Source organism: Colias eurytheme, chromosome 31 (assembly GCF_061535395.1).
Source record: "Colias eurytheme isolate Ceu_HAF_F1 chromosome 31, ilColEury1 Martin Lab GWU primary, whole genome shotgun sequence".
NCBI lineage: Eukaryota > Metazoa > Arthropoda > Insecta > Lepidoptera > Pieridae > Colias > Colias eurytheme.
In genome coordinates, this window is record NC_143010.1 from 4,064,116 (window position 1) to 4,080,235 (window position 16,120).

The 16,120-nt window shown below is 33.4% G+C and overlaps 1 protein-coding gene across 7 annotated transcripts in view; it reads right to left on the reverse strand.

Annotated features, from left to right (window-relative positions):
• LOC149895542 (segmentation protein cap'n'collar-like) overlaps nucleotides 1-16,120 on the reverse strand; it is a 140,351-nt gene that overhangs the window by 49,133 nt on the left and 75,098 nt on the right. For all 7 annotated transcript variants that reach the window (XM_090118943.1, XM_090118940.1, XM_090118941.1 and 4 more), the window contains exons 6-7: nucleotides 9,641-9,768; nucleotides 6,532-6,621 (exon numbers count right to left, since the gene is read on the reverse strand). In XM_090118943.1, coding sequence (XP_089975069.1) covers nucleotides 6,532-6,621; nucleotides 9,641-9,768 — 218 coding nt within the window. The remainder of the gene's footprint in view (nucleotides 1-6,531; nucleotides 6,622-9,640; nucleotides 9,769-16,120) is intronic.

Consider the following 16,120-nt stretch of genomic DNA (forward strand, 5'->3'; position numbering starts at 1 on the left):
TAGATTTAATATATCATAATGAATGAAATAATAAATGAAAAATATATTGAATTTGTTTGTTTGTTTAAACTCGTTTATTTCAGGAACTTCTCGTATTAATTAGTCTCGTTATAAGGAAGGCTATACGATATACAACATTACAAAGTGGATGAAACCGCGGGGCATAACTAGTTAATGCTGTGTTTACCCTATCTGTTAGTTAATATGACAAATAATTTTCGAATAAATAAGTGTTTTATAAACTATCGGGGACAATATTATCAAGTGAAAACTTCCCTAATTTATTTAATAAATACATAAATAAATAAATAAATTAGGGTAATTGTAATGTTAATTACCGCATATTATTAACGAACAAGTCAATAACTGCGTTAAAAACAACCGACTTCAAACTTGCACTTGCAACATTTACAAATACAGACAAAAATGCTCATAAAATAAAAACTACTGGGCCTATCCGAATAAAATTTTTATGGGACCAATTCGACACCATCCCGCATCGAACAAAAAAATAATCACGAAAATCGGTTCAGAAACCACGGAGTTATCGGTGTACATACATAAAATAAAAAAAAACATACCGGCCGAATTGATAACCTCCTCCTTTTTTTTGAAGTCGGTTAAAAATAAAAACTTCATTTGGTTAACTACTTAATCTCAAGCAAATAAAACTGCATCGAATTAAGTGCAGTAGATTTTGGTTAAACGTAAAAAGTAGTAATGCCATATATAATATTTTGAATTTCAAACTATCACGCGTCAACCCTAAAATGCTCGACCGGATCCGATCAAATTCATCCCATTGTTCAATTTATTTATATTAAGATCATATCATTACATCTCTGGGAATTATAATAAATAATATAGTGTAGTATACTTTTGTTTTCCGCGTATAGTTAAAAGCATAGCTGACTCTGTATGATTTTTGGAAATTCAAATTCCAATCAATTAAAGTATATTCGTTTTTATTTGTAAGAATTGCAGATACAATAAATAAATAAATAAATATTTCAGGACAATTTTCACACACGGCACGATCTGATCCCATACTAAGCTTTCGCTTGTGTTATGGAAACCAGATGGCTGATAAACATACATATTATATAATTTTAAATAAATACTTTAAATATAGATAATTAACAGCAGACACAGAGCAAACATCTATGTTCATCGCACAAATATTTGCCCCGGATGGGAATCGAACCCACGACCTCTAGCTTGAAAGGCAGGGCCACTATCGACCAAGCCAACCGGTCACTGGTCAGTCAAACATAGTCAACAACATTACCTATACAGATGTAATAAATAGGAAAGTGCAAGCTTTTTTTATTGTTTGTTATCATCAATGTTAATTCGATTTATATGCAGCAGTGCTCCCGTCAAGTCCGGTAAAAAAACTGCACGGCCGACCATCCTTTTCTCGAAGCAATTCAGGCCATTTTCGACTCTCTTGCTTACATTAGAAAATACCGAACACCTAATTGTTCTATTTATTCACTTACAAGATTTCCGCCCGCGGCTTCGCCCGCGTTTTCAAAGAAAAGCCCGCATTGTTCCCGTTCCCGTGGGATTTTCGAGATAAAACCTATCCTATGTGTTAATCCAAGTTACCGTCTATACGTGTGCTAAATTTCATTGTAATCAGTTCAGTATAGAATAGAATAGAATAGAATAGAAACACATTTATTCCCAAAAAAATGATACAGTACATTAGATACAGAAAATACATAGTACATAGTAGTAATACAGTAGTATTTGCGTGAAAGAGTAACAAACACACACATGCACATCCTCACAAACTTTCGCATAATATTACGTAGGACAAGGCATACAAATCGGATATTTTATTTTTTCTGTACACTTATATCAACTTCAATTCCTATAGGCTATTAAAAAAAAGAAACAATAACTAGCCCTACCTACTTAGTCCTTTATCCCAATACCTTCAATAAATCTATAAAATCCATATTAAACATAATGTGTACCGCAGATCGCTATCTCCAGACAGACAGACAGACAGATTGACACAAGGCGTGGCCCTTTACCGTCGAGTCATGTTATCGAATGCAATTAACTTATTCGCTATATATGCATGTACATACATAAACATAAATGCATGATTCAATACCCTTTATGACAAAAGGAAAACGTACCTATAGCAGTCAATTATGTATGATTTTTTTTACAGTCAAAATTAATATGAAATTAGGACCAAACTAAAAGGATTTTATTTGTCACTAGCGGCCCGCCCCGGCTTCGCCCGTGGTACATATGAAAAATAGATGTTGGCCGATTCTCAGACTTACTCGATATGCACAGAAAATTTCATGAGAATCGGTCCACCCGTTTCGGAGGAGTATGCAGACTAACATTGTGACACGAGAATTTTATATTATTTGTCATGTATACGAAAGTTTGTATGTATGGATGTTTATTATCTTATTAATCACGCTAAAACTACTAAATCGATTTTGATGAAAATCAACAGTGTTGAAGCTTATGTTCCAGAATAAGAATTAAACTATAAAGCAGTAAGCACTAATAATATTCGCAATTAGGTATACTTGTTAAATAGGAAATAAATATACTACGACTTTGATTAGACCCAAAAATGCTCTACCCATTTTGATATAGGTAATCCACCAAACAGATAAACCGAAATTCTTATAAAAACATAGCATGAATCATCCCAATTTAAAATCACGACCGACATCTATTTTTTCGAATAAATTACAAAATTCCTATACCCATTATGATGCGACTCTCCAATTTAAGTAGACCACAATATGTCTGCGCATGCGCTGTGGTGTTCAAGTGTAGCCTAAGTAAACATTGCTTACATTCCTTAACTTAAAATATGAATTTGGTGATCGCATAGTGATGTGGGGTATCTACCGATATTTTTTGTGTATCGATATCGATAAAAAAATGTGCTTATTTGTCCTTTATACTGTGACAGAAATTAGGGTGATCATGATTGCTCCAAATAAAGCTTCTGTTGACGTTAATATATTATTTTAATTCTACTTAGTTCTCAATTACATATATAAAATTCAAATGATAAATCTTACTGAGCACTTAGTTGCTGCAAGGAAAGAAATGCAAAATATAAGTGAAGGAAAATAAAACATATTCAAAATGAATCAAGCCTATATGAATTGAATGCGATATTTTCGCACGAGGCAACCTACAACGCACCTACTAATCATAAATATGTATGTTTCTTTTTTATAATCGAATAATAACTTTTCCCACAAAACATACATTTTTTGCACACTTATTTAAATAATATTTTTATCGATACATAAGTACATCACTAAAACTCAGCTACCGTACACTTGTAGGGAAAATATTAAAATTCCTACTTAAAATAAACACTCAAGTGACAGGTAGGTACTTGAATTAAAATCTGTCACAAATTTTTTGTGTTCAATTTTTTCTAATTACTAGCGGTCCGCCCCGGCTTCGCCCGTGGTACATATTTACGTTTTCTCTACATAAAAACAATCCTCATACTTCAAGGAATATAATAAAAAAAGAATTATCGAAATCGGTTCAGCCGTTCTCGAGTTATGCGCTTACCAACACATTTTGCGATTCATTTTTAGGGTTCCGTAGCCAAAATGGCAAAAACGGAACCCTTATAGTTTCGTCATGTCCGTCTGTCCGTCTGTCCGTCTGTCACAGCCGATTTACTCGGAAACTATAAGTACTACAGTGATGAAATTTGATGGGAATATGTGTTGTATGAACCGCTACAAAAATATGACACTAAATAGTAAAAAAAAGAATTGGGGGTGGGGCCCCCCATACATGTAACTGAGGGATGAAATTTTTTTTTTCGATGTACATACCCGTGTGGGGTATCAATGGAAAGGTCTTTTAAAATGATATAAAGTTTTCTAAAAAACATTTTTCTTAAAGTGAACGGTTTTTGAGATATCAGCTCTCAAAGTCGTAAAAAGTATGTCCCCCCCCCTCTATTTTTATAACTACGGGGTATAAAATTCTAAAAAAAATAGAGGTGATGCATGCTAATTAACTCTTTCAACGATTTTTGGTTTGATCAAAGTATCTCTTATAGTTTTTGAGATAGGTTGATTTAACTGTAATTTATTATATTTGCTGCTACGGAACCCTTTGTGCGCGAGCCCGACTCGCACTTGGCCGGTTTTTTATATATAAGATAATTCTTTCTATAAGTATATAAATTCTTCTTTTCTGAGTAAAATCACTTTTAATGTAAGGACTTTTTCTAACCCTACTAATATTATAAATCCGAAAGTTTGTGAGGATGGATGTAGTATGAATGTTTGTTACTCTTTCATGTAAATACTACTGAACCGATTACAATGATATTTACGCACATATAGGCAACTTGGATTAACATATACCTAGGATAGGTTTTATCCCGGAAATCTCACGGGAACGCGAACTATGCAGATTTTTATTTGGAAACGCGGGCGAAGCCACAGGCGAAAAGCTAGTTTATTCTACTTTACGGAGTAACAGAAAAACACTTTATTTATTTTACTTTACTGAATAAACAATCTATTTTTTAATCCATGTATCCGTTTACAATTTACCATGTTTATGCAAATTCATCAATTTCTGTTCACCTATTTAGGCGCGAAAACCAATAAACGATTACTGTACCAATATTTTATACTAGGGCTTCACCTGTGGTACATGTTTACGTTTTCTCTCCATAAGAACCATCCTCATACGTCCAGGAATAACGAAATCAGCCGATATCGAGTTTTGCGCTTGACATTTAGCGAAACATTTTTATTATACCTACTAGTGGTCCGCCCCGGCTTCGCCCGTGGTACCTACATGTTTAAACTATCCTATCTCTCAAGTTGGATCGAACTGCACATGGTGTGCGAATTTTATTATAATCGGTGGTTTAGGAGTCCATTGAGGACAGACATTGGGACACGAGATTTATATATATTAAGATAGATATTAATTACTAATCCTAAGATCGATTCCTACACATTACCCTAAGCCCTATTTGATAAGATTCAACCAAGATTTAAAGACAAGCAAAAAAAAAACCACCAAATCAAACAATTTGTCACAAAAACGCGATTACAAGATAGAAATTTATCGACATTTGATACGTGCCTATATTTCAAGAACTTTAAACAAAACTAACACTTATTACGTACGGCAATAGATTCAAATTCGTATAACTAAAGAGCTAAATGTCATTGTTATTCTACTATAGTTTCTATTACTATGAAAAAAAGAACTATTTTCCTATACATTTAAATTTCAACCCGTCCACCGCCGTGTGTGGCATTTTTTGACTTACGCGACACAACAATTAATCAATTTTTGTTCATCAATTCTTGATATTTGAGAGTTGAGACGTCGCCGACGAAATTTCTAAGTTATTTTTAAATGGATGAAAAATTGTTTTTACTATAACAGTTCAAAATAATGGTTCTAGTGTTAAATGTCAAAATATGAATGTTAGTTGTTTTTAACACGCTTTTATTGGCTTCACCTGTATGTTTGTAACAGACTGACATGATTAAAAAGAGCAACTATGGAGTTTCTTGCCGGTTCTTCTCCGTAGATACTGCTTTCCGAATCGGTGGTGAATGTTAAAAATATGTAATTATATTTTCGATTTATTTCGATGTTGACATTTTTGAATCTTGCGAAAGAAGTTTCACTTCTGCAACATGTGCTCGGCACACTCTTTTTTTCTATTCTAAAAATGTATCACACCTGAAATTCATCAAATACTACTGCTATCTACTGATCGGTTGGTTTGGTTGGTAGTGGCCCTGCCTTCCAAGCCAGAGGTCGTGGGTTCGATTCCCACCCGGGGCAAAAATTTGTGTGATGAACATAGATGTTAGCTCTGTGTCTGGGTGTTAATTATCTATAAGTATTTATTGCACGCCTCATAAGCGAAGCGTTGAGGTGGGTACTACTGTCACTTCGCGCAAAACATCTGATTTTTCAAACTTAAAATGTCTTTATGTATCATACATTGCACTTGTAAGATAATACATACACACACATATTAAGAAAAAACACTTTTTTTAACGTTCATGATATTTTTGATGTCATTTTTGTTATTTAAACTATTTAAAAAACAGTTTAAAAAAGTTCTGTCTTGGACGTCCGTGTGTCTGTATGTGCGGATCCTTTTTCTTGTTAACACGATAGCGACCGAAATACTTTACTAATCGAGTCTTTTTTTTTCTCTTACGCTTGAGTATGCTCAGGAATAGAACCCTTTCATTTTTCAGGGTCTGATTCGATGTGGTTTAATTGTTATTAAATAAACAAAAATAATAATTAATAAATATTTATTAAAAAAAAATTATGAGGCGTGCACTTTTGGATTTTCCAAATTATTTAAAATTATATATGTGTATTTATCAGCCATCTGGTTTCCATAACACAAGCGATATCATAGTATGGGATCAGATCGTGCCGCGTGTGAAAATTGTCCTGAAATATTTATTTATTTTTTATTATTATTTATAATAATAATTAATTACTAACCTGATTATGATAGTGTGCGAGCGGGTGATGCGGCAAGTGCCGCACCGCCGGGTGCAGCATGTCGGCCCCTCCACCGCTGCCGCCTACCGCCTGTTGGGGGTACTCAAACTCAAACTCAAACTCAATGTTGTACTTAATCTATAGGTACTTCTATACTAATCTTTATATATATGGGTGATTATACAAAAATGGGGTAACTTTTGAGGATATTTTGTTTACTATATTTTTTATATCAGATTGTTACAAATTAGGGTGTATATGATAGCTAATCTAATGAATATATTGTTCCAAATCGGGCCAGCCAGTTTTTTAAGTAGATTGTGAGATATTTTAAATTTTCTGGAATTGGCCTCCAGGGGACTGACGAGGCTAACATGGTACTGATAAAAAACACAATTTTGTAATATTCTTAAAGAAATTGAATGAAAATTACTACAAATCTCTCAGTTTTAATAAAGGCACATGTCTTTTAAGTATTAAAATCACTTAGTTACGTTTAAAAATGATAATTTACGTTTAAAAATGATAATTGTGATACTGGGAAAAAACAATGTCTCAAGTTTCAAAACAGCCTTCTGACATTTAACGCTACGTGAATATTCTTACTCTCTTACTTAACTTTTTCTACTTTGACTTAGTTTTACTTGATATTTCAAGTAATTCACAAACAATAGAAACAAAAAAACGGCCAAGTGCGAGTTGGAGTCCTAAAAAACCTATTTTTTATTATGTTTGTAACTAAAAATTTACACTTTTAGCAATTTTTCCTTATTTGTGTTATAAGACGTTGCTATTTACCAAGTAGAAGTAAACTATATAGCAGTTTATAGTAGACTGTATACACGGCAAGCATCCTGTGTGTTTTTTTATTCCCTTGCGAATATTGAATTTTGCGGAAATTTGCAGTATTAACGGATTGAGGTATCTTTTGATTGCGTTGCGTTATAAGTTTGATTTTTTTACAGCCCCAAGGGTTCTTAATCTTGAGTATCCAATATAAATTTCAGATTGATACCTCCACGCGTTCCAAAAAAAACGTCTTAACAGACAAACGGACAACAAAGTGATCCTATAAGGGTTCTGTTTTTTCCTTTTGAGGTTCGGAGCCCTAAAAATCTACCAATATTTATGTTAAAAGTACTAATTATAGTAAAATTAAATTAATAAAAACCAAAGTCTCGAATGAAAGTCTCATCTGAGTTTTCATAAGAGCCCCTTGACATTTTTATAATGTTATTAAGTATATTAATTAACTTTTATGTTATTTTGAGGTAATTTTACTTCACAGTAATATACGTATACGTATTTATCTGATAAATATAAAAAGCTATGCCCTGAAAGCATCAAAATCAATAATTAAAATAAAATAAGATCTTTTTTAATAAAATTATTAGTAGTTTGTTTCAATAGCTCTTTTCTTTGCTACTCTTTCTTAAATGTTTCTTCCCTAGTCAAATTCAGGTTCTTTTAGCGTGGCGCAGGATGTTTTAAACTGAAATATAAAATAGAAATGCTTATACTAATAGCAATCAAGATAAAAGTTCTCAAAAACGACAGAATCATCAGTACTATGGGGTCGCGTCAGTCCTCTGGCACGATATCTGACAAAGGACTGATGCCAGCGGATTGATGAAAAGGGACTTAATATGAGGTTATAATCACAAATTATGTTTTTTTGCCTAATTTCTAATATCAACAAACTATATTTTTACAAATCATAGTTAACCATTTATAAATGAAAATAAAAATCGGATTAACAATAAAATAACGACTCACCATAGGACTGAAATGTTGACTGGCGCAGCAAGATTTTAGAGGACAAACACAACCCTAGCGCTGGTACAGTTATGACGGCCGTCAAAATATGCGGTGCACAAGTAAATTCATTACCAACATTAATACTTAGACAGGGATTTGACCTCGACTTGGTGATATTTAGCGAGAATTACGAATTTAAAAAACACACAACGGACTGACAAGTGAAAACGATGACAAAGTTTAATTTTATTTTTTAAATAAAATGGAAAACATTGCGTTATGAAAGTTGTAGTATATAATACTATGTACATCAAAGATTGTAGTGAATTAGTAAGTTTTCTTAAATCGATGATAATGTTTAAACGATAGTCACTTGATTGTTGGTTTTCGGAGTTGTGACATGCCAAAGTACTGACGTTTGAGGTATTAATTTATTTTTTTTATTCATTTGTATTTTAAATAAAGAAGTGAAATTGAGTGACCAAATAAAGGACGCTTCATTGTTTTAAAATAGATTGTTATTTGAGTAAAATATAATAAGACTTTGTTTAAATTGGCTGATGACATCGAGTTACCCCATTTTTGTATAATCACCCATATAAATCTCGTGTCACTATGTTTGTCCTCAATGGACTCCTAAACCACTTAACCGATTATAATAAAATTCGCACACCATGTGCAGTTCGATCCAACTTGAGAGAGGATAGTTTTAACATGTAGGTACCAAGGGCGAAGCCGGGGCGGACCGCTAGTATTATTATAAAGAGGAAAGGTTTGTATGTATGAATGGTTTTCACGCATAAACTACTGGACCAATTTTGATGAAATTTGGCACAGATAATCTTTAGACCCTGAGAAAGAACATAGGCTACATTTTATTGCGAAATATGTACCACGGGCGAAGCCGGGGCGGACCGCTAATGTTAAAATAGGAAGAGAAATTGTAGGTTACACCACTGCCGCTTAAAGAATGCGTGAGTTAAAGGTGAACTCAAACTCAAAGTTGTACTCAAACTTAAAGCTTTATTTTATATTATCTATGATAATAATTATAAATAACAATAGATTTGCAATATACAGAAAGCAATGTCACATACAAAACATTATTGTTCGTAAAAGGTAAAAGCTAGTACAGGTCAACCCAAACTTGAAATAGGTACCTACTACCTACGAACTTAATTTAAATTCATAAAAAAAAACAATTTTCGTTCTAAACTATCTCAATATTTACCTCAAATGATATTAGACATATTACTTAATAGATACCTCAATTAAATATATTCATCTACATAAGTTCTATCATACAGACAATAGTTTTTTTTTTACATTAGTACATAAACAAATAATATACCTCAGGCTGTACATTCTTATCTTCGTCTCTCAATTCAACCAATTGTAGAGCTTCTTCAAGAAGATCGAATCTGGATTCTTCGGCCTCTTCTAATTCTCTTGGTAGGTCACTTTGTAGCACGCATTCACCTGAGGAAGATAATATATTAATACTACATCTTATTTAAACTTATATTATGTAAAAAGAAAAAAAGGCAATACGTTTAATCTATACCTACTAATATTAAGCTGAAGAGTTTGTTTGAACGCGCTAACCTCAGGAACTACTGGTCCGATTCGAAAAAATATTTCAGTGTTAGGTAGCCCATTTATCGAGGAAGGCTATAGGCTATATATCATCACGCTCAAACTAACAGGAGCGGAGCAATGCGGGTGAAACCACGGAGCGCGGCTTGTAATAAATAGGTAACAGTGAACATAAATTTAATTTGGGTTACCATATTTAACTGATCAGTAATATATGCACATTTGAAACAACAATAATCCGCTTTTCAATAGTAAATCTAAATAATTTTTCCATTCCAATAGTCCATTTATTGAGGAAGGCTATAGGCTATATATAATCACGCTAAGACCAACAGGAGCGGAGCAATGCGGGTGAAAGCGCGGGGCACAGCTAGTACATAATATAAGTTGTTTGTTTGAACGAGATAATCTCAGGATCTGCTGAATTAAAAAGCTATAAACCCATCACGATACGACCAATACGAACCCAACAACAGAATTTCAAAATATTACAAAATTTGTTAAAAGATATTATTTATTTATTTATTTATGACACTTTATTGTACAATACCAGTAATAAAAACATATATAATTTAACATGGAGAACATGAATATGGTAAGTGCACAATACGCGGCCTGATTGCTTGAAGCAATCTCTTCCAGGCAACCATAAAAATAAAGAAAATGTACGATGCTGGATAAACGCGCAACGCAATCATAAGATATTGTTTTTTAGAGAAGACGAAGTTGCTAGTTATATTCATCTATACTACTGTTATACTCAAACTCAAATTCAAAACATTATCTATCTTTTCATTCACTTCATTTCTTACTACAGCTTTGGTTAAAAACTGTGACAAAATTTAATTTACAACTACACTATTAATAAATAATAATACAAAAACCGCATAAAACAAACGGAGCCGCGGCCACAAAGCTAGCACCACAAAGGGACAGACGAACAATAATTGGTTTAACTTAACCCTTTTTATTATAACTTAACAGTAAGTCCATACAACTTAGGGCTTAACTCCCTTGGGTCTAACGAACGGTAGCTTACTTGTAAATCATAATAATGGTCTGACATTTCTAAGAAATTGTTAATTAATAATTATTTGTAGGGGATGTGTAAATTATTTACGCTTTTAGCTAATGTTTGGTTTTAAGACAATCTTACACAATGGGTTTTATGTTTAAAATGTCTTTCATTAAGAAAAGAGAGGAAATACTGTTTTATTTAACAACTAGATTTCCGCCCGCGGCTTCGCCCGCGTTTTCAAAGGAAAACCTGCATAGTTCCCGTTCCCGTGGGATTTCCGGGATAAAACCTATCCTATGTGTTAATCCAAGTTACCCTCTATATGTGTGCTAAATTTCATTGTAATCGGTTCAGTAGTTTTTACGTGAAAGAGTAACAAACATCCATACATCCATACATCCTTACAAACTTTCGCCTTTATAATAGATATATATATTAGATATAATATTTATTATCCCAAACCCACAGCAAAAACATGGCGCCACTAATCTCCCCAAAAATCAAAATCCTATCACAAAATTAACACTTAAAGTCATACATTGTAACAATTAACCCTACAAAAGCTTTTAATCCCTATTATCGGTCTTACGGACCCGAATCGTCAACATAACGGTAGCTGAAGGGTTGACAGATAAAAAAAATTGACAAAAAAAAACCAGTTGACAGATAAAAAAAATTCAAAAAAAATGTACAGATTTACGACCGATTAAGGTGTTATTGTCTTCCGGTGGTAGGTTTTAGGGTAAATATTGTAGTGCGGGTGTGATTACGCCGCAACGGGTTAGCGGGTTTTGATGGATTATTGTGGCGTGATAGATTTGAATATTGTGATGAGATATATAGTTGAATGAATATATTTGTTATAAAAATGATACAAAGTTTGAATTAAATCTGTCCTAAAGACTACATACACACATACTGACCGACCGGTTGGCTTGGTTGGTAGTGGCCCTGCCTTCCAAGCCAGAGGTCGTGGGTTCGATTCCCACCCGGGGCAAATATTTGTGTGATTAACATAGATGTTTGCTCTGTGTCTGGGTGTTAATCATCTATATAAGTATTTATTTAAAATTATATATATGTTTGTTTATCAGCCATCTGGTTTCCATAACACAAGCGAAAGCTTAGTATGGGATCAGACCATGCCGTGTGTGAAATATTTATTTTATTTATATAAATATACATGTGAAGCTAATAAAAGCGTGTTAAACATTGTATCAATTATCAAAAAACCGAACCGCCTGTGATTGGTCAACCGTAACTCAAATCAAAATGGCCGACCGGACGCTCCGTAACAAATTTTTGGCGGGCTTTTTCTGTTAGTTACTTGTTTTTTATCGAGGTTAAAAGTACATATATAGGTGACTTGTATCGACCTTCCGATTTAAAGCCTCTCTCTATTTAATTAACTCAATATACCTAACTATATGATCCAGACATTATAGGAAGTTCACCTCGGAATTCGAGATACCCAGCTGTAAGAGCCAGCGCGCACGCGGCACGAGCAACTTTGTCTCCGCAACTATTTTGTCTCTCCCATCAATTTGTATGGGGAGTTCCGCAACTATTTTGAAGAGACAAAATAGTTGCGGAGACAAAAAAGTTGCGGAGACAAAGTTGCTCGTGCGCGCACTGTCTAAGTCTGTAAATACTTGTATATTGACACCCTAAAAGTTGTCTAAATACCTACATATGGTGTAAGCAACTATTAAATTTCAAGGTCAAAGGTCACAAAAATTTGGAAATATCTCATTTCCTATGGGTTTTTTGCTATTTGTATTTATTATCAATATTGTAGGATAGAAAATTCTCTACAAATTTTGTTTTCATTTTTTTTACCTAATTTTAAATGACTGGGCCAATAGGTATATAATTTTGTTACAATTTTACAGAAAGACACGGTACAGTTTATTACGCAGCCTAAACACTTAGCAGAGATCTCTTCCAGGCAACCAAGGCATTTCACACAAACAGCAGTAATCTCCTCCAGGCAACCAGGGTAAAAGGTTACCAGATCAAAACTTACAAGTTCCTTTAAATATGAAAATATCGTGTCAATGTATTTATAACCAAACTATTTTGAAAAATCTTGACCTATATTTATGAATTTTATCCTACTAATATTACAAATGAAAAGTTTGTATGTTTGTTAATTTTTTACTCCTTCCCTCAAAATCTACGGAACCGATTTTCATGACATGGCACATACACATAGAGTGTAACTTGCATTAACAAATAAGTTTTTATCCCGAAAATCCTACGGCAACGGGAACTATGCGGGTTTTCCTTTACGCGGGCGAAAAGCTAGTAACTAATAATAAGAATTAAACTAAACCAGATTTAAACCGTGTTTAATTCTATTAAACCGTGATTAATTTCGCACGGTCGTTTCATAACACAATAGTTATTCATAGTTATATAATAGAGCCTTGACAATGATTCGTGCTATTGACTTTGAAAGTGGATATCGAAATCGGCGCGTTATTGTAGTATCACTTTTTATAATAATATCTATCCTATCCTACTAATCCATACTAATATTATAAATGCGAAAGTAACTCTGTCTGTCTGTCTGTTACTCAATCACGCCTTAACTACTGAATCAATTTACATGAAATTTGGTATAGAGATATTTTGATACCCGAGAAAGGACATAGGATAGGTTTTATCCCGGAAATCCTACGGGAACAGGTTTTCCTTTGTAAACGCGGGCGAAGCCGCGGGCGGAAAGCTAGTATTATAAATGCGAAAGTTTGTGAGGATGTATGTGTGTGCATGTATATGTTTATTACTCAGTCACGCAAATACTACTGAACCGATTACAATGAAATTTAGCACAGATATAGAGGGTAGCTTGGATTAACACATAGGATAGGTTTTATCTCGGAAATCCCACGGGAACGGGAACTTTGCAGGTTTTTCTTGGAAAACGCGGGCGAAGTCGCGGGCGATAAGCTGTTATAATATAAGTAGGTATAATATCTATTAACTTCAATAATAGTTTAATTGCTATCAATTGAAATTTAAATTATGTTTAACGAACCCCTATCTATTCCATTGACGTCCATCACCATTACCTATATATATATTTGAAATAGAATATGTGGGGTTCGACTCCCCTTGAAAGTTATTAATTTTTAACCGACTTCAAAAAAAAAAGCACTCAGTATTAAGCCCGTGTAAGCCGGTAAGTTATACATTAGCTTGACATCAAAACTATTTAATAAATAGCACATCTAAATAATAGATATGTAGTAATTAATAATATCAAATCTTTTTATTTTATACTTTTCCGTTTTTGAAGTCGGTTTTTTTAACGTAGTTATTTTTATCTAGTATCTATACACATTAATATGTACCTATTCGAATATATAGATCTGTAGAGTTTGTTTACACGCGCTTATCTCAGGAACAGCGGGTCCGATTTCAAAAAATATTTCAGTGTTAGATAGCCCATTTTTTGAGGAAGGCTATATGCTATTTATCATCACGCTAAGACCAACAGGAGCGGAGCAATGCGGGTGAAACCGCGAAGCACAGCTAGTTATTTATATAACAACTTGTGTACACTTCCTTCTCTATTTACATAACGCTAAATAACATTAAAGGTATGTGAAGTTTCACTATTTATAAGCGAATAAAGTTTTTGAATGCGATTTTGTTCAGAAACTAATTATTAAAATATACTTATGATGTTACACATGTATTTTGTAAAATTAAATTGTAAAACTGACATGATAAAACAGCAACTATGGAGTTTCTTGCCGGTTTTCCATAGATACTGCTTTCCGAATCGGTGGTAAATGTTAAAAATATGTAATGACGTTTCAATAGTGCTTCTCGAAGAAGTCTAATTGAATAAATGAATGTTTGAGTTTGAGTTTGAGTTTGAAACCTAGAGTCGACATATGCTTCGTTTTCTTTTTGATATAATATTCAAATATTCTGTACCATTATTAATGTTAATTATTGTCTTGTGCAATATATTATTGGTTTATATTTAAATGTTTTCTTTCTTCCTTTAGTCGCCGAGTGAATCCACGGGACACAGCTAGTATTGCAAATTGTAAATTGTACCCAACGATTTCATTGTATCAAATCTACAGATGTCCCTGAGGACATTCGTATATTATAGTTTATATTTTGACATTTAATATGTCAAAATTTGATCGATAGCCGTCAAGAGACATTTTAGTATCTGTGGTATCTATATAGGTAGGTGTATTGTCAACAAATCAAATGTGACTTGATTTCAAAATATTGATTTGATTTGCTTGGGTAACATTTAAAATTGATTTATTTGTATATTGTGTTTATTTTATGTGTTTAGTTTATGATGGATTGCCATAAAAATACTTTTGGGCAAAAATCCTAACTTCACTACATAGTATAAAACAAAGTCGCTTTCCACCGTCTGTGTTTGTGTTTAAAATTACGCAGCAGATTTTGATACGATTCTTTTAATAGATAGATTGATTTAAGATAAAGGTCTTAGTATGATATTTATTAGGTTTTAGACAAAGCGGGCGAAGCCGCGGGCGGAAAGCTAGTGGGTATCTTCTAATATAAATGCGAAATTTTTAGAATGCAGTATGAATGTATGTTTGTTACTCTTTCACGCGAAAACCATTGAACGAATTTTAATTATTTACTTGGCGTTGATGTAGCTTATGTTTATATATCTATTTATATACTAATATTATAAAGCTGAAGAGTTTATTTGTTTGAACGCGCTAATCTCAAAACTACTGGTCGGATTTGAAAAATTCTTTCGGTGTTAGATAGCCCATTTATCGAGGAAGGCTATAGGCTATATATCATCATTCATCACGCTAAGACCAACAGAAGCGGAGCCATGCGGGTGAAACCGCAGGGCGCAGCTAGTAAATAAATAAATGTTTATACGTACAAACACATTAAAGCTGTAGAAATACATGCTTTAGCTCACGGATTTCACTCGATATTTAATAAAAAAAAAAAAAAGACGGGTTGCACTGGGGGAGTGCCGGCAGAAGTGAAAACTTGATTATTAACGTTGAGCATGTTTGATATTTTGGAATGGTATCCGTCTTACGCTTTTTCGATCAGGTCACGTGTCCTGACGCGAGTTTAAGATTTTATACCCATTACAGAAAAAGTGCTCAACGCCGCTAAAGAAGTTTTCACTTCAAAAACAACATACCGGCCGAATGGATAACCTCCTCCTTTTTTTTGAAG